Consider the following 19,521-nt stretch of genomic DNA (forward strand, 5'->3'; position numbering starts at 1 on the left):
TAATGGAGCACAATGTAGTAGCGATGGAACATAACGTAGTAGAGACGAAACACAACACAGTAGTGATGATTGTGGGTGACTCTGGGGACAAAGCTACTCCGTGTTCAGGAAACACAAGTGAGGAAGAACGAAGGGTCTTAGGTTTTAGGGCATGGCTCTGGCTGGTTGATGGTGCCAATCTTTGTCCACCTTGCAGATCTGCCTTCGAAACCTGGGACTGAAACTAATGGGGTAGACAGAGCTGAAGCTACTGACTAAATTTATTCTGGAGAACTAGCTTCTTTTATAGCAAGTTAATTAAAAAATGGTTCCAGGAAGGCAAGGAACACCTGTTCCAGAAAATATGCCATAGAAATCAGCAAAAAAGAATTATTAAAAATGCTTAACAATGTCCCATTTTTGCTCCAACAAGAATAAACATGTCCTATGAATTGAATGCACTGTTTAAGACAGGAAGCATGAAATCGCATCCAAGAAAAACACAGGAAACAGAATGCACTTTTGGTAAAGCCCTCTACCTACTTCCTGCAGCCTCTCCCACGGTTCCCCAAGGCACTGTTCACCATGTGTCATTCTTTGGCTGTTTTCCAACAGAGGGCATATTGTATCATTTTATTAGCGTGATCCAAAAATCTCAGTTTGATGATGATATATGGAATGGTATGGAATTACTAATTTTTGATACATTTAGTGTCAAACAGTCATCTTGGTCTCTGTTGTCTTGCCTCCAGGGTATTCAAGCTCAAACTGTAGCAAACTTCTTTCTTGCCTTTGAAGCACAGTTGTCAGTAATTCCAGTTATAAACAAGGTAATTAAAATGAGTCACCAATGCCATTCATTATATGCCTTCTATATTTTAATGTTTAATTGTGAAGTATTTTTTTTCTTAATATGAGGGGTCTTCAGTTACTATTCACTTAGATTATCAGTTTGATTTATCTCTGAATTTTTTTGTGATAGAATTGCAGGTCAGATATTTCTTTCAGAGAGTTGAAAAGGTTCATCTGAATTGCATGTGTTTCTGTAAAAAAGGGGAGCAAGGCAGACTAAGCAAAGGTGCCAACCCCACTGCCATGGAGAGGGGATTAGAATAAGAATCGGTGCTGTCCATGAAACAGGTCAATGCTTACTTCATCCATATAAGTTCATCCATACTATAGAGTTAGGAATCCTAATTTAAAAATTCAGACTGCATTAAGTTACATTTCTTGATTGTGATGCTAAATGTAAAATAAGACTACCCATAGGTAAATAATTCTTTTGAAAAAATCATGGAGAGATCAATTAGGTTAACTCATAGAAAGTATTATTGATCTCCAAATATTATTACTGTGAACTAATTTTATTTTTACTATGCTCATTCAGTAATTTTGTTTACAGATAGATCTAAAGAATGCTGATCCTGAAAGGGTTGAAAAACAGATTGAAAAAGTGTTTGATATCCCTAGTGAAGAATGCATAAAGGTAAATGCCTTTTTTTTAAAAAAGATGATTGTCTTAGCTTTTTTTATTGCTGTGATGAAACACCATCACCAAAACACCTTGGGGAGGAAAGGGTTTGTTTGGGTTATACTTCCACATTATAGGCTGTCGTTGAAGGAAAGAAATCAGGGCAGAAACATGGAGGTAGGAGTTGGTACAGAGGAGGGGTGCTGTTTCCTCTGTTGGCTCACTCAGCCTGCTATCTTTTTTTTTTTTGTTTTTTGTTTTTTGTTTTTTGTTTTTTCGAGACAGGGTTTCTCTGTGTCTTTGGAGCCTGTCCTGGAACTAGCTCTGTAGACCAGGCTGGTCTCAAACTCACAGAGATCCACCTGCCTCTGCCTCCCGAGTGCTTGCATTAAAGGCGTGCGCCACCATCGCCTGGCTTTCAGCCTGCTATCTTATAGAACACAGGGCAGTAGTCCAGGAATGGCAGCACCCACAGTGGGCTGGGCCCTCACACATAATTACTAATTAAGAAAATACCCTAAAGCCTGCCTACAGCCTGATCTTATGGAGGCATTTTCTCAGGTGAGGTTTCTATCTCTCAAATGACTCTAGTTATGTCAGGTTAACGTAAAACTAGCTAGCACAACTATTGAAAGTTCCCTTTATATTATTTATATAGATTGTTGCTATGTAACTTTTAAATGAACTAAGGCTTAAAGATTTTACCACTTTCCTTATATCGTAGACTTAGCCTGTATGTCAGAACTAAAAGCCTTTTGAAACTCACTGTAGCATTATGTGTATGTGTGTGCCAGCACCAGACTCTGCACAGTGGTACACGTACCCAAGGAGTGTAGAAGTGTGACTTGGATCTCCTATAACTCCAATTATAGGTGTGAGTTCCTGCTGTGGGTGCTGGGAAGTAACCCTGGGGTCCTCTATGAGGCAGCAAGGATTCTCAAAATCTGAGTCATCTCTTCTGCCCTTAGCATTACTTCTTGTAAGTTATTTTGGTTTTGAAGAGCAGGTATTTTTGGACTTGATAGATATTGGTTAAAGTGATACATTTTATTAAAAGGCATAATTTTTGCTCATCAAAATTTTTGTTTTAATTCTCATTCCATTGCTTTCTGGACACACCAAGAATGTTCTTTCACTTTAATCCTGAAATCATAGGGTCACTAACACCAGATAATGGGAAGATATCTTTATCCTTTTTTTTTCTGTGTTCAAATAAGTGAATAAGGGAATTTTTCCTCCTGATCATAAATGACAAGACCCCAGGAAGAACGTGTGTAGTCTTAAATCTCAGTGCTTTTCTTTTTACATGGTTTCAGATTTCTGCAAAACTTGGGACAAACGTTGAAAGTGTTCTTCAGGCAGTCATTGAAAGAATACCTCCGTAAGCAGTTTTTATACTATTCATATATTCACTACTTTAAATTTAGAGTTAAGTAATTATAGACCTTTATAATTTAATAGTTTAGATTAATAGGCCATCAACTTGATCTGTCATTTTAAGCTAGTGGATGTGGCAAGTGATCTTGCACTAGGGTGGAATAACCTTTTGCTTTTAGTAAAATGTAAAGAACGCAAGTTCAATTTCAATATAGTAAAGCGGAAAAGAAAGCAAGGATAATGGCAGTCTCTCTAATAATCGGAGCATAGGGAAATAAGTTCATTGGTAATTGGTCTTTCCTGTATAGTGAGCATACATCTCATATTTTCAAATAAATATTTTTGAATATATTTCAAAAAGTAATATTTCAAATGTTGATATTATTTTGAAATAATTTCAAAATTTAAAACTGGTTGAGATTTATCTAGCATATTTTATAGAAAGGCCATTTTGCTTTGGTTCTTGAGTAATTTTCTTTTGAAAAATTAAATAACATGCTTCCTCAATTGAAAATAAGTTTTTTTGATATTTTCTCTATATACTTTTATAATAGTCCAAAAGTATGTCGTGAAAACCCACTGAGAGCATTGGTGTTTGATTCCACCTTTGACCAGTATAGAGGTGTGATAGCCAACATAGCACTGCTTGATGGCATGGTTTCCAAAGGAGATAAGATTGTATCTGCACACACCAAGAAGACATATGAAGTTAATGAAGTAGGCGTTTTGAATCCAAATGAGCAGCCCACTCATAAATTGTGAGTAATCTGTTTTAGCATGTACAATAAGTTTATGTATGTGTTTCTCCCAATGTACTCAGAATGGCCATAATGTAGAACTAAAGTGGATGATAGGTAGAATGCAACTCTACATCCAGACACTGGGTCAGAAGGATCTCATGTGTTTGTACTGGGCAGTTTTATGGCTATAAACATAATTAGGTTTTATTAATTAGTAGAAATAACTTAGTGATCTAGTACAGACTTGGTTCTCATATTAATGTATTTGATGGTACAATTAAGTATTAGGGGGCCTCAATTCATTCAGTGGATTTATTTTTCCTTTTACATTTAATCTCATCACAACTAAATTTTGCAATATAAGGTGCTACAGAAACTGATCACTCCTTTCTTCACTGGAATGCTGCAGGGTTAAACCTAGATTAAATAAAATTTATAGAGGAGTAGGATTAAGAAATTAGTATGAGCTAGAAAATCAGATCTGAGTTAGTTGTGAAACAGCTGCTGAGTGGCTACTCTGGTAACGAGAAGACATGACATCGCAGTTTTGCTTCTCAGGTCGTCTCTGAAAACTAAAGTGTCAAATAGAATATTTGAGTATGTGGATCAGAGTCTACAGTTTCATGTTGTATCTAAAAAGCCTCATGTGAAATATGACATGTTTTGAATCAGTCCATTTTAATTTTAGTGAAGTATTTCTGAAGTGTTTCATTTATTGTATATGTGTAATGTGTATGTATATATGTCATGTATGTATTGAACATTACCGTGTCTTCATTCATTACTGCTCCTCTGCTACAACCTATATATAAATGAGTCTGCTACTATGTATGTTTTTTGGTTTTTAAACCTAAAACTGAATTCATGGAATCTGCTTTTTTCATGTGAAAATCAGATATGTAATAGACTGTTGTTACATGTTTATTTTTTCCTGTTTGGTTAGAAGTTTATCTTTTTCCCCTTTGTTAATGAACCTTTATCACATAGTAATAGACATGACAGTTTCCTAAATTTTTCTATAGTAATATTAGCTTCATAATAGATGTTAGAAGCTGGTGTTTAATTTGTGAAAGGTGAGCAGAATCAAAAAGACAGCATGAGTAGAGAATTAGGGCAGTGAATAAGACACTTTGTTTTCTTAATGAGCTTCAGAGGTTGAATTTGGTATGTGCCACTTGCTTGTTTGGAAGGGATATGGCAGATTCCTAGGAAGACAGTACTGTGAGTATACACTTTCAACAGAAAAGCAGTAAATATTTGCATATGCTAATTTTATTTAGATATGCAGGACAGGTGGGCTTTCTGATTGCTGGGATGAAAGATGTCACTGAAGCTCAAATAGGAGATACATTATATTTACATAATCATCCAGTGGAGCCCTTGCCTGGGTTTAAATCAGCGAAACCAATGGTATTTGCAGGTGAGGAGTTCACAAATTCAACACCAAAAGACCAAAATTTTTTTAATTAAAAGTATATCTGTGGTGAAAGAAAATGGACTAGAGGATAATAAACATTCTTATAGATCTGTTTGTAATGTGTAGATGTGTGTGTGTATACACATACACACACACACATATATATGATGATGATATTTGCCTGTGTATTTGTATGCAGTATTTCTGTGTATCACTTTACAACTTCATGTATATGGTAACATTTTATATGAGAGCTCATTTAGGATTTCTTAAATAATATCTAGGAGATCTTAATAACATGAATTTTCTTATTTCTCTGAAAAGTTAGTTGATTACACTTGGATTTTTTTCTAATTAATTAGGGTGTTTTAATTACAATTCTCAGTAGAATTGATCCCACCTCTTAGTCGAGTTCTTTGTAGTTAACCTGCTCTCGTGGATGCAGTAGACACATGTCTCTAGGACATGTAACATCAGAACACGGTTCACTGTGAGTCTCGCAGACATATAGATAATGAAGACCTAATGGAGGGTCATCTATCTGGTGGTTTTTTTTTTGTTTTTTTTTTTTTTTTTGTTTTTTTCAAGACGGTTTCTCTGTGGTTTTGGAGCCTGTCCTGGCACTAGCTCTTGTAGACCAGGCTGGCCTCGAACTCACAGAGATCCGCCTGCTTCTGCCTCCCGAGTGCTGGGATCGCGCCACCACCACCCGGCCATCTATCTGGTTTTTCTAACCTGGGTCTTTATCCCCTGGCTTCTCCTCATAGTCCCCTCTCACAGATCACGAGCTTTATTACTGCTGCACTTAAGCAGAGTCAGTCATTTGGAGTGCAGAGGATTAGTAAACTGTAGACTTCATGAACAGGAGGTGAAGAGAATCTGAGGAATCAGTAGTAGCTCTCATAGTTTCAGCAGTAAGTGTCTAAAAATAAATTTATATTTAGTTTTAGTAACTGATCTGGAAGTGAAGTCCAATGTCATTTTGGGCCTATTTCTAACCTTCTAATAGTTTTCATCACAGTAGTAGGCCATGTTATGCTTCTAATTTTTGGAGTAAACATAATTTACCTAATTATGTATTGGCTTAATTCCCTTCGTTATTTAGTTTTTTCCTTTTTTTTGTACTTTTCCAAAAGCATAAAACCACTGTTTGGAGTGTCAACACATTTGTATATTCATTAAAGCTAATGGATTCCAAGATACCTAGCAGCCAATTTAATACAGAAAAGTAAAATAAATACCAAATGGTTAATTTTGAACTTGACAGTGCTTCATATTACATTTGTGTCTCCAGGCGTGTACCCCATAGACCAATCTGAATATAACAACCTGAAGAGTGCTATAGAGAAGCTGACTTTAAATGACTCCAGTGTGACAGTGCATCGGGATAGCAGTCTGGCCCTGGGTGCTGGCTGGAGGTAAGGGAGATTTACTTCATAGAGTCACTTCCTATAGGAAAATGAGTTATAATTGGGTAGCTTGCTTCTTAACATTTCTGAAGATCAGTTTAAATTTTTTGTATTCGTTGTGTGTATGCATACACATGTATATGTGGTAGGTACACCAGGTGTTCATGCTCACGGGTCCGAGATCAACCTGACTTTACACCTTGTTCTTTGAGATAAAATCTATCACTGACCTGGGATATCACCCGGTACCTTGTTATCTCTTCCCAGCACTGATGTCACAGGTGCATACTGCAATTCCCGCCTTTCTCGTGTGTGCTGGGCATCCAAATTTGGGTCCTTATTGTTTGGTCAATGAGCACAGTACCACTCAGCCATTTTACCAGGCCTAAAGATCAGTTTCTATGAGTAAAATATCTAAAAATCTTCATGTCTGCTCATTTCTCAAGTGGGTTCATGTTTTGTGGATAATTTTTATACTAATTTAAAATAGTAGAATGTTTGAGACTTATTTTATAAAATTATACAAGAGATGCAAATTGCTGGAATGAGTCTCGATTTCCATCCTTTCTTACAAAGTAGCACCATGTTCACAACAGAAAACAGAACCCATTGGGACGTGGATATCTGGAAGGATTTTGGTGTTTTTTCTCCCCCTTTTCTCTATCCAGGTTGGGATTTCTTGGACTTTTGCACATGGAAGTTTTCAACCAGCGACTAGAGCAAGAATATAATGCTTCTGTTATTCTGACGACTCCCACTGTTCCATACAAAGCTGTTCTTTCATCTGCAAAATTGATAAAGGTACCATAATATTCACTTTTATTTTGTATCAGCCTGAAAGGAAAAACTTAATAAAAATATATGTGTATATACTAAATACAAGAGAAAATTTTTGGTTATTTATAGGTGAATCCCTATTAAAAGTAATTTACAATTGCTTAGTAGCAATATAAATTTTATTACCTTATTACCTTTTAAAAACTAATTCATCATTTTTCTTAGATTGATCTTTTCAGTATCAAAATTAGTCTGATGCTGACAGTAAAAAGAATTAGGAAGGAGAGGACCATTGCAAATTCTGCTCATAATATGAAAGATAATTTTGGTCATAAATAACCAAATAAAAAAATAAAACCTTCATCCTTGTGGGAAATTTTTGTTTTAAGTTAGTGATAAACCAGTACTATATTCCATGTAAGTGGTTATTTATTCATTAAACCACTGTTACCTGAGCACAAATAAACCAATTTTATACACTATAATTAGAATACCTTAAACAATCAAGTTATAAATATAACATTTTGTCATACTTTTTCTAGGTTATTCATGAGGTATGTTTTGTAAATGTTAATAACCAAAATACTTTAATGTATACTTTTAGTATACATTCACTAAGAATGTTAAAAGCTAGACGATCTTTTAATTTGCTAAATGAAAGGCTATATTATGTAATAGTCTCATCTTTAGGTATTTTTTGTTGATGTTATTGTTGCTGCTTTGTTAATTGCCGTAAGTTCAATAACTGTGTTCTAAAATATATGATAAAAGAAACCTTTAAGAAACGTAATTATATTAGTGTTTGTTTTTAAATACCTTTCATTTTTCTTATTTTTAGGAATATAAAGAAAAAGAAATCACAATTATTAACCCTGCACAATTCCCTGACAAGTCAAAAGTAGCAGAATATTTGGAGCCAGTTGTTGTGGGCACTGTTGTCACACCAACAGAATACACTGGAAAGATAATGGCGCTTTGCCAGGTAGAAACACAAAGGGTGATGATTTCAGTTCCGGGAGCAGTGCTTACCTAAGCTTATATTTTATAGGGTTTAGGGTTCTGTTTGCTAAGGAATTGGCCTCAATAATTAAATAAATAGTTCTTGTTTTGGGGCCCTGCACCCGGCCAGTACTGATAGACTATCTTGATTTTACACACTAGCTTTAAGTCTGGTTGTCTGTCAGTGTTAGTCCAGTATTTTAGTGAGAGGAATGCAGAAGAAGTGCATACTTCTCCCGAAGGGACTTCAGTGTGATTTAGCCCATCTGTGCACTTGAAAGTGAACATAGTATGATTTTGAAAGTAAAACTGCTGTGACAGAGATTAAAAGCTTTGGTTTAAAAGTAATGTTGCTCTTACATTAAAAAACTCCTGCTTTGTAAAATTTTGGTAGACCATTAAATAATATTACTTCATTTTGTTTACTTTTGTTTATAGAAATCATAATTTGGAAATTAAAAACTTATCTTTTCTCATCAGTATTTGTTTGGATTATCATTGATTTTTTTTTTTTTAGGCACGAAGAGCAATTCAGAAAAATATGATTTTTATTGATGAAAATAGAGTTATGCTTAAATACCTCTTCCCTTTGAATGAAATTGTGGTAGATTTTTATGACTCTTTGAAGTCTCTGTCTTCTGGGTATGCAAGGTGAGAAAATAATGGTAGTCACAAATGTCTCAATGGAGCTTTTGAATATGCTGATAGTAAGATTTTGCTCTTCTATCCGTAGCAATTTTAGCTCTGAAAGTTGAGAATCATATAAGGTTAGGAAGCTTGAAACATTATAGATATTATAGAGTACTTGAAATTTACTTATAGGAGGAAAAGATTCTTTGTGATTCATCAGACTTAATCTCTGAAAAAAGTAAGCAACCTCTTAAGAGTTTTAAATCCCTTGTGTCTTAAAATTGGACATTAATTTCAAAGAACATCTGTGACCGAGTGACACTTAAGATATATGTGTATGTTATTTTGTCCCTGGAGCATCTACTTACATTTGAAAAATGGATGTAAATATTGAGCATGAAAACTGCTAAATGTGCACAGCATTTACCAACGCTGAAGTCAAGAACTAGGTCTTCCCAGGCAGACGTTGCCTAGCTAATAAAAATCTGTGTATTTTAAGGGAGTGCTTGAAACCCAGCCAAATAAGAGTACAAGAGTTAAGTGTTAAATAAGCAAAAACTTTTTACTTTGCCTCTGGCAGTCAGTTTTGTTGCAGTGGCTTTATGAATTAAACTTTGTGGCTAGCTAGCACTGTTAGCGTTGACCATATTGATGAAAATAGTAGCTAACATGAGCACTGGTTTGTGATTGGCTAAGCTTTGTTGTAACTACTTAGTATGTTCTAGGTCCACGTGTACTGTTACATGTATTAGCTCATTCAGGCCTGACAAAAATGTTGAATGTTCAAACTGTGTATCTGTGTAGGAAATCCAAGTGTCCCTTCTTAATGGCAGTTCATTAGTGCATTATCTAAACATGTTTGTTTTATTTTTATTTCTATTTGTTTCCATTACCAGAGTTGTCATTGGTAACAGAAAACTAATAATGAACCATTATAATAGTGTTAGCCAAATTTCACCACCTGTTAGCAACAGTAGAAGGAGCTGATATTTGTTTTTGGTGGTTGGTTTTTTTCCTACTTTACCTTAACCAGTTCCTTTTTCTTCCTCTAGTGATTTATAGTTCCTATACTTGGACCTTTTGATACATTTGGTTCTTTGCTATGGACGTATACATTCATTAAATGAAAATTTATGTGTGGTAATAATTTAATCAGTTTTCTTCAGGTGAGGACAGCTAATGAATATGTAGGAAAAAGGAATTTGTTGTATTTATAAGATTTAATTTATAGGATCATGTTTACCATTGTTCTCTTTGTTCTCATTAGTTTTGATTATGAAGATGCAGGTTATCAGACTGCAGAACTTATAAAAATGGATATTCTCCTGAATGGGAATATCGTAGAAGAGCTAGTGACTGTGGTGCATAGGTAAGCAGACTAGAAAAGATCACAAACTAAGCATGCTCACTTTGGGTGTTTTTGTGTGGTTGATGGCTCTTCATTCTTACTGGAGCAGATACAGTTTTTACTAAATACAGAATATAGAGTTGTCATAGCCAAAGTAGTATTATCATGTAAATAATTTTCCCTTACTGTGTTAATGTACAAGAAAATGTTTTTAATCTTTATAGTGATGGTTTAAGGATTGAGAACAAAAAGGTGTTCATATTTCTAAAAATCATTCATGATAATGAAGTCAAGTACACATGTTCACAAACTACCAGACTATTAGAAATTATGCCATATCAATGCAATTTTTTGTTTTTATCTTTTTAATGAGTTTATTTTTCATCAATGCAATTATAAGTCAATATAGATTAATACCTAGTTATAGAAAAATGCCTACTAAGTAAAGTGTTGAGTTCTATTTGAATCTCTTAAAACTTACTTTACTTTTATTACAGTTAATTACTGCACATGGACTATAAAGATAATTTAAATATTTATATTTAGGATAACTATCTTTTTTTCTGTCTCAGAGAGAAAGCATACACTGTTGGCAAAACCATATGTGAACGTCTGAAGGATTCTCTTCCCAGACAGCTGTTTGAGATAGCCATCCAAGCTGCTATTGGAAGCAAAGTCATCGCAAGAGAAACGTGAGTTGAAGTGTATTTTTGTCCGAGGCTGGCTTTAGAACTACGCCCAGAAAACCAGTGAAAGTTTTAATCTTGGCCTACACTTTATTCTTGTAGAACATGAGATGATAGAATATTCCATCTCTTCCACTGATGTTCGATTACTTTGTGTACTTACATTGAGTTTTGCTACTTACAGTTGATATAATTTATGAAGGTTTATTAAAGAATTTCTGCTTATTTCCATTAAATTTCTGGGTTAAGGGATTTCTGTAAGGTTTCATTCAATGGCTTATAACTTGTTCAGGTAGATTGTAAGTGATAGGAACAGAACCTAAGGAAATAATAAAATATTTTCTCTGAAGCACTGAATTGGGAAAGATTATAAATAACATGCTGGGTTTTGGTTTCTAGACCAGGTTCCTTAGTGGTTTATGGTACATATGGAAATAGGTTACTTTCTGTAGGAAGCTGGCTTTGTGGATGATGGCAGACTCTTGGGGCAGCACTTCTCTTGCCCCACCCCAGGCTCTAAAGACCCTGGAAGTTAGAAACACTCTTCAGTTAAGACAAAGTGGGAATTGCTACCTAATTCTAGCTTAACGTAAACCTAATATGACAGTACTCGTGAACTAGAACCACCATTTTGATATAGATTTTATAAAATGTATCCCATTATGGGAATAATTTCATTTTAAACACTATTTTGTTTTAGTTATTCAGTATCTTAGAAAATCCAGAAATTAGGCAGAGTTCCAGGGAACATTCTAGAAAATAGAGCACTTACCATGTGGTCATTTTCACATAAATTGTATTAGAAATACATTTTCAAAAAAAGATACTTTTTTCAAAATTAATGTTGATCTGGAAGTGTCATAGTAATACAGTTATATAGTTGATGATTAGCTACATTAACAGTAGTTTGTCTTGAGAAGGGCTGTATAAAACAGATTTATTAATAAATCCTTTACACATCACTGTCCACTGGCAGTCAGGCCAGCAGTGTGATGGTTTAACTTTTAAAAGGTACTCTTTAGAATATTTCTGGGCTAAGCTGGGAATAATGTAATTCTTTTTATTGAAGTCATAGATGCTTGTATTTCTACTCGTGCATACATACCACAAACCTGCACCTTTCTTACCATAGGATATGCTGATGTTAAAGGGGACTTTTTCCATCTTAAAATCAGTATATGAAAAGAAATACAAGAACATATAAGCTAATTAATTACATAAATCATCTTTGTCTAAAGGACACTATCATTAAACACTATCATATTTTAAAAGGAGATTTGTGTATAGAAATCACATACATTTGAACTTTGTAATAAATTTTCAACCTAAACAGAATTCTTCTTTTACAGTGTGAAAGCATACAGAAAAAATGTTTTGGCCAAATGTGTATGTATATATGTCTTTTTTTTTTAAACTTTACTATATTTAATGGGTTTAAAATCAGTGGGGCTATAAATTTGTTTCTATTTTAGTTTTTATGTACCATATATTTCATTTCCAAGTTTTGTTTTAAAAGTAAATTTCTGTTTAACCATATTAGCATCATTTTAAAAACATTTAAAAATAAATGCCTCTCATTTTCTCTTTTCTTATGTAATACCATATAAAAGAGAATTTTATGTTACTACCATAATGTTATACATATAAAAGATTTATAGTGACTCTCACACTTGGAAGAGTGACAATTGAAATTTACCTTGCTACATTAATTTTTTATTTTATTTTTATTTATTTATTTATTTTTAGTAAAAAATGTACATTGTTGCTAAACAAAATACTGCTTTTTCTAAGTGCCTGATAAAGTTTCTGGCACAGGTCTGCTGCTGAGAGTCTCTGCATTAGGGTGTAGCTATGTTATATGCTTAGCTTAAATAAATAATAACATCATTTTCTGAGAAGGAGTCAAATGATGTCACAGTGATATGATTATGGTTGTGGTGTTCCTTGGTGTAATTATATAATTATTTCCTTTAAACCCATTTGGATTTTTTTTTATTTTTCAGTATGGTGGAGATATTACCCGAAAAATGAAACTTTTAAAGAGACAAGCAGAAGGAAAGAAAAAGCTGAGGAAGATTGGCAACATTGAAATTCCAAAAGATGCTTTCATAAAAGTTCTGAAAACCCAGCCTAATAAATGATTCATGAAAATGGGAGTTTTCTCTTTTTCTTTTTATTTGCATTGACAACAGAATGAAAACTATGAAATGTTTATTATTTTTAGGCTCTTCAACTTTGACCTCCTGGAAGAAAAGAGGTAGAATGTGTGCTACATTGCCTAGTCCTTTTATGTTCCTCTACTCAGTTGAGATTGTTAGTACTGCCTCTGAAAATTAAAAGAGGTTAATTGTTGAAAGGAGAGGCCACTTGTTGGTTCCCAGCTGCTGGGCAGCTCAGACCCAAAATAATCACACAGAAACTCTACTATTTAAAACACTCCTTGGTAGTTAGCCCTAGCTTCTTATTGGCTAACACTTATATCTTAATTTAACCCATTTCTAGTAATCTGTGTATCGCCACGTGGCTGTGGCTTACCGGGTAAAGTTCCCAATGTCTGTCTCCAGAAAAGCTACATGGCTTCTCTTTAACTCCACCTTTTTTCTCCCAGCATTATTCCTTGCACAGGCCCAACAGTTTCTTTATTAACCAATGGTATTCACAGCATACAGAGGGCAATCCCACATCAATTAATATATTCTACGTGTTTAAGAGGGCATATTATACATTTAATCACAGTCAAATTTTTTTCTTGCTTTTTTTCTTGTTATTGTTTAGTGTTTTGAGACCGGATCTTGCCGTGTAGCCCTCGCTAGCCCAGGATTTATATGTAGTTCATATTTACCTCAAATTTGTGACAATACTGCCTTAGCCTTTCCATTGTTGAAATTACAAGCATGTGCTACATTGTCTAGTTTATGCATGACTTTCCTTATTTATGGTAAAAGGACCTCTAGTTCTATCTAGTTCAATTAAAAACTTTCCAAAATTACCCTGCATCATAATTTTTAACCCAAACACTGATATATATGAAAATTAATTAAGAAATTAACTCATCTGGGTGGCAGTGGTACATGCCTTTAATCCCAGCACTCAGAGGAAGAGACAGGCATATCTCTGAGTTCTAGGTCAGCCTGGTCTACAACAGTTACACAGAAAAACCCTCTCTCAAAGCAAAAAAGTTGGTGGTGGTGGTGCCTGCCTTTAATCCCAGCATTCAGCAGAGGCAGGCAGAGCTCTGTGAGTTCAGTACCTGTTTGGTCTATAAGAGCTAGTTCCAGGACAGCCAGGGCTGTTACAAAGAGAAACCGTCTTGAAAAAAGAAAAAAGAAAGCATAGGCCCAAACTAGGCCCTCTGGATGTTGATGACAGTTGTGTGGCTTGGGCAGCTTGTGGAGCCACTGGCAATGGAACCAGTATTTATCCCTAGTGCATGAACTGGCCCTTTGGAACCCATTCTTTTTGGAGGGATACCTTGTTCAGCCTAGATAGAGGAGAAGGGGCTTGGTCCTGCCACAAGAGATAACAGTTGACTCCCCATGGGCGGCCTTACTCTGGAGGGAGGAGTGGAATGGGAGGAACAGGAGGAGGGGAGGGAGAGGGAACTGGGATTGCTATGTAAAATACAATCATGTATTTACCAGACACTTGTTACAGGTTTTCATGCTTACATATTTAATCAAACATTTCTGAAACTAAATGGCTTATGCTATACACCTAAGTTAAGCTTAGGGTAAGGCCCTGTCTTCTGACATTCAAAATGCATTCATACAATACAACAGACATTTGATATTCTCACCAACTGCTAATAAAGTAGTAACTATTACTTAAATGCTAAAATGACACAGCTAGTAATGACTTAGTTTCCTATTCAGTTACAGTAAACAAACCAACATAAATATATTACTGCAAGAAAGAGTCCTCATGCTGGGTTTTACTTACTGCCTTCTGTCTTAAGCATGGCCTTGTAAAAAATAGGCTATTGATAGATCTTAACATTTTGGTAGGATATTTTTTTTCTTTCAGTTTATTTATATGGTGGGTTACATTGACAGATTTTCATGTATTGGCCCATCCCCACATCGCTAGGATGAAGCCAACTTGATCATAGTGATTTTTTTAAAAAATTTTATTGCTTTAAAAATAATACCATTCAAAATTTCCACTTCCTCCCCTCCTCCTGTTTCCTTCCTGCTTCCTCACCCACCCCCCCCCGCCCCTCCAGTGTGCCTGATCTAATGGGAGCTCACCAAAGCCAGCTGGACTAGGACTGAACAAGCATGTAATCAAACTGGACTCTGAATATGGCTGACAATGGGGGCTGACTGAGAAGCCAATGATAATGGCACTGGGATTTGTTTCTACTGCATGTACTGGCTTTCTGGGATCCTAGTCTGTTTGGAGGAACACCTTCCTAGGCCTGGATGGAGGGGGAGCGGGCTTTGGGCTAGAATATCAATGCAAGGATTTATTAGTTATTTTAGCAAAGCATACATCTCCCAGGTAGATTTGGTAGGTGTAAAATACCAAATTCCCACAATAGTATTTTTTTAAACTGGCAATATATTTGAAACTAAGACAATCCAGTTGTTCAAAAATTGTTCTATTCTGCCAGGTGGTGGTGGCGCATGCCTTTAATCCCAGCACTCACAAGGCAGAGGCAGGCAGATCTCTGAGTTCAAGGCCAGCCTGGTCTACAAGAGCTAGTTCCAGGACCCCAAAGCTACAGAGAAACTGTCTCAAAAAACAACATGATCAACAACAAGTTCTGTTCCTACAATACTGCTAAAGGAAAGTCAAAAGTCAAAGCATGTGTGTTCTAATATAACATATCTTCAGTGAAACATCTGAACTTTTTTGATTTGGGCTTTTTATTCCTTTAATCCATAACTCTAGGAATTATTAGCCTTACTTGTAATATGTGGAAAATGTTAGTCTTATTTTTTAGCATAAGCTTATTTACTGCCCCATGGTTATTTCCCAGTGTTAATCTTGAGTTTTATGCCTTGAGTGTATTCCCTGCAATCTAATAAAAATGTGCATAGTTGTATGATTAAAAATTGTTGCATTAGGTTCGGCATGGGTTGGCCACTGTGCTGTCATAGCACTTTGAACTGAGGCAACAGTAGAAAGTGAGATGTTGTCACTTATATTCCCCGGTGACAGAATTCAAGTAATGATTTCTTTCTTCAAAGATTTTTGCTCTATATGAAATGTCAATAGGCTTCTACACTCTTTAATAGTACCCCATGTTGTTAGGAAGCTACAATGGCTAGAGACGTGCTGAGGTGCTTGAGGACATGAATGTATCAGACAAGATCAGAGTTATAATAAAAACAACTCATTTTAGGTCTTTGGAACATGGAAGTAATGATACATCAAAAGAGACTGTTAACTTTTCACTACAATGCTGTACAGCCAAAATCATTAGTACAAGATGCTACTGATTGGTTAAAATATGTTAAGGACATGGATCCCTTTTGGATATACTATGTTTCTACCAAGTATTTTGTCCGGGTAAAATGAGAAGGTAACAGTGCACTCTGAGATGTGGATTACAGGACTGAGGATTACAGGACTGAGACAGAAGGGTGACAGAGGAACACTATTAAGGCTAACTTGGTGGGGCGCCTGCCTGAGTGAATGGTGCTACCAGTTTTAAGCAAACAGGAGGCCTAAGAAAATTTTAGAATTTGTAATAGTCCTATTTTGTGCTCTTCAAAATATGTATTTGAAGTTCAGAAGACAGATAATGCTGAGTCTGAATAGGTTTGAGAATATATATTTTAAGTGCTCTAGACTCATGTGAAACTCCTTTGTACAGGGCTTCCCAGCTTGCAGCAATTTTTATAACACCTTCATATTCCCATGCTTCAGTATCTTCCAAATATATATTTTTCCTTCAATGGATTTACTTTTGTACACAGGAACAAGGCTGTTAAGATCATTGGGTATTAAAGCACCATTATTTTGTGTTTTAATGTTTTGCATTTATGTATGTACCACTTGTGTGTCTGGTGCCCTTGGGGGTCCAAATGAGGGCATTAGAGAATTCCTTAGAACTTGAGCTACAATGGGTTTGTGTACCACTGTGGTCCTCTGCAAGAGCAACAAGGGCTCTCAATTGCTCAGCCATTTCTCCAGCCTCATTTTTTTCTTTGGTATTGTCTGTTGTGGAATATTATTTTGAGGTGTGTTACATTTGTTTATGCTGTGGAGCATTTGTTTAATGATGTAAAATGTGTTGCTTTTTTTATGCCGCATTTGTTTAACTCCGAAGCTGTGATTCTTTGCCTGTTTAAAACACCTGACGGTCAGGCAGAAGAAGAAAGGACAGGTGGGGATGGCAGGCAGGCAGGCAGTATAAATAGGAGAAATCTGGAAGAAAGGGGAGCAAGAAAAAGAGGCCAGACACCCAGCCATCCACAGAATAAGAGTGAACGTTAAGATTACAGAAATAAGAAAAAGAAAAAGCCCAGAAAAAAAGGTAGATGGGATAATTTAAGAAAAGCTGACTTGAAACAAGCCAAGCTAAGGCCCTGCATTCTTAGAATAAGACTCTGTGAGTGATTTATCTGGGAGTTGGGTGGTGAGGCCCCAAAGAGCAAAAATCTAAGAGTAAAAAACAAACAACATAAACTATCCTTTTAGTTTCCTAACTACATTGACTGAATCTCCCAATGAATGTTATTTCACATTTAGAAACAAAATTAGATACTTCTTTTATTGTAAACTTTGAGTTAAAGGTAGAAAACAATATTTTTATTTGCAACTTAATTATACACGTTTTGGCAATTTAAACATTTACAGTAATTATTTCTTTAGACATATATAAGGATTATTTATAAAATTTAACAATAATCAGAAAATGTTCTTCAAAAGGAATTCCTTATAGCTAAGTATAAAGCTGATACCTGCCAATATTAAGGGCACTGATCCAAGTCATTAAATAAAAATAAGCATATGTGTAGAAAAGTCCTACCTAGGAAGGTGCACAGAAGCATGCACTTACAGATCCTTTCTGAAAGGATGTAAACTACTGCGGGATACTGTCATCTCTTCAGATCCCCTTGTTAGTGAACGGCAGGACTTCTGATGTCCAGAACCACTGCAGAAAGATGACTAAGGCAACTACAGGCAAAAGCATGTGTGTGATGCACAAAAAATACATTCCAAAAGTGAAGGCTTCTATGACACTGGAAAGGGTTGGAGTGCCTTCTTGTAAATAAGTCAGAGATTAAGTCACTGACCTGTGAAGAATCTCTTAAATGCAGACATTTTGCTGCTATGCTGTTTATAGGTAGCTATATAGCTTCTATACTTTATAAATGCCCACCAGTTTGGGGATCCACTTGGTTCTAGACCCTAGTGTAAAACAGACACATTCTAAATATGGAATGTTTAACACACGCTGTTCTTTTTTCTATTTAAATGTTTTTATAGTTCCCATTTTTATCGTATTGCATAAGCTGAAAATTCATCTAGTAAGAAAAGGTTCTTTTCCAAGCAGAACTTTGCTCCAGTTTCCTTCAGTTTTCTTCTGTCATACTGTATAGTGGATCCACAAGTTTATTGTGCACATGCATTAAACCTTCAAGAAAAAAAATCCAGTTATAATTTTGCTAATTTTGAACTTTTACTTAAGATTTATATGCTACAGTATTTCATTCTTATGACAGGGTTTACCAAAACTGTTGAAGAAATACAACTTATAAGTTAGTGTAGATCTAGAACAGTACAGGTACTGGAGTCCCAGTGCAGCTTCATTTCTTGTCTTCAGGAAGATTAGACTGGCAGGCTGGTGAATTTGAATATGATTGGTTAATTCATTATCTAGAAGCTTATGTTTTATTTTATGGCAGTTGCTCTAGTTGATGACAAGGGACCCAGAACTATCATAACAGCTCTGTTCTCCAAAATATTACTCTATACATCTTTTTCTTTGCGGGGGCCGGGGGATTCATGTGTTAACATATTTGTGTATATGTATGGGTGCCAAGAGTCAAAGTCTACCCTTTATCACTGCACCTCACTGATTAGGGAGATCATTAACTGGGAGGAACTTGCTGCTCAGCAAGTTCCAGAAATCTTGTATCTGACGCCCAGTCCTAGGGTAACAGGCATGCACCACCATGCTTTGCCTTTTGATGTAGTTACTGGGGGATCCATACATGGTTCTTCACAATTGTGAAGCAGGCGCATTTCCAGCTAAGCCATGTCCCGAGCCTTTACATGGACTTTGCAATGTATTTACGGAACTGGGTGATTACAAATTTACCCATAATCTACTGAGGATGTTTATCAACACAATGGAGACACCTGCTTTAAATGATTGGAGACAGAAACTTAGATTCTAAATTTAGGTAGACTTTAAAAATCATTTTATAGTTAGTATGCATATTTTGAATGGAAATAAAACATTTAAATATAGGTATATTTAAAAATTTATGTTCTAATGGGTATGTGTGTTTGTGAGTCATTAAAGCTTCTCTCTGAGTTACACTGTCCTTACAAGATAGTCTGACACAATCAGTGAGCTAAGTAAGACTATAGTTTGGAAAGCAAAGAAGTTAAATTTTCCAGGTCATTACACACAAAAAAAACTACAGGGTCACCTTACTAGATCTGGAAGGAGGTGGGAGGTCCTTGGACTTCCCACAGGGCAGGGAACCCGGTCTGCTCTTCAGGCTG

At 35.6% G+C, this 19,521-nt stretch overlaps 2 protein-coding genes across 4 annotated transcripts in view; one reads left to right on the forward strand and one right to left on the reverse strand.

The window, feature by feature from the left end:
- The window catches only part of Guf1 (GUF1 homolog, GTPase), a 15,394-nt gene extending 2,411 nt beyond the window's left edge, over positions 1–12,983 (forward strand). The window contains exons 5-17 of one of the 2 annotated variants that reach the window (XM_005359303.2): positions 732–809; positions 1,382–1,465; positions 2,767–2,831; positions 3,382–3,585; positions 4,848–4,987; positions 6,279–6,402; positions 7,062–7,194; positions 8,009–8,152; positions 8,687–8,820; positions 10,067–10,168; positions 10,720–10,839; positions 12,183–12,219; positions 12,837–12,983. In XM_005359303.2, the coding sequence (XP_005359360.1) occupies positions 732–809; positions 1,382–1,465; positions 2,767–2,831; positions 3,382–3,585; positions 4,848–4,987; positions 6,279–6,402; positions 7,062–7,194; positions 8,009–8,152; positions 8,687–8,820; positions 10,067–10,168; positions 10,720–10,839; positions 12,183–12,219; positions 12,837–12,974 (1,503 nt within the window). In that variant the 3' untranslated portion in view covers positions 12,975–12,983. The other variant, XM_026785122.1, reaches the window with a different exon arrangement.
- A 4,587-nt stretch (positions 12,984–17,570) lies between these two features.
- Positions 17,571–19,521, reverse strand: part of Gnpda2 (glucosamine-6-phosphate deaminase 2) — an 18,350-nt gene continuing 16,399 nt past the window's right edge. For both annotated transcript variants that reach the window (XM_026785124.1, XM_005359304.2), the window contains exon 7: positions 17,571–18,421. In XM_026785124.1, the coding sequence (XP_026640925.1) occupies positions 18,360–18,421 (62 nt within the window). In that variant the 3' untranslated portion in view covers positions 17,571–18,359. The remainder of the gene's footprint in view (positions 18,422–19,521) is intronic.

Source organism: Microtus ochrogaster, linkage group LG1 (genome assembly GCF_000317375.1).
Source record: "Microtus ochrogaster isolate Prairie Vole_2 linkage group LG1, MicOch1.0, whole genome shotgun sequence".
Lineage (NCBI taxonomy): Eukaryota > Metazoa > Chordata > Mammalia > Rodentia > Cricetidae > Microtus > Microtus ochrogaster.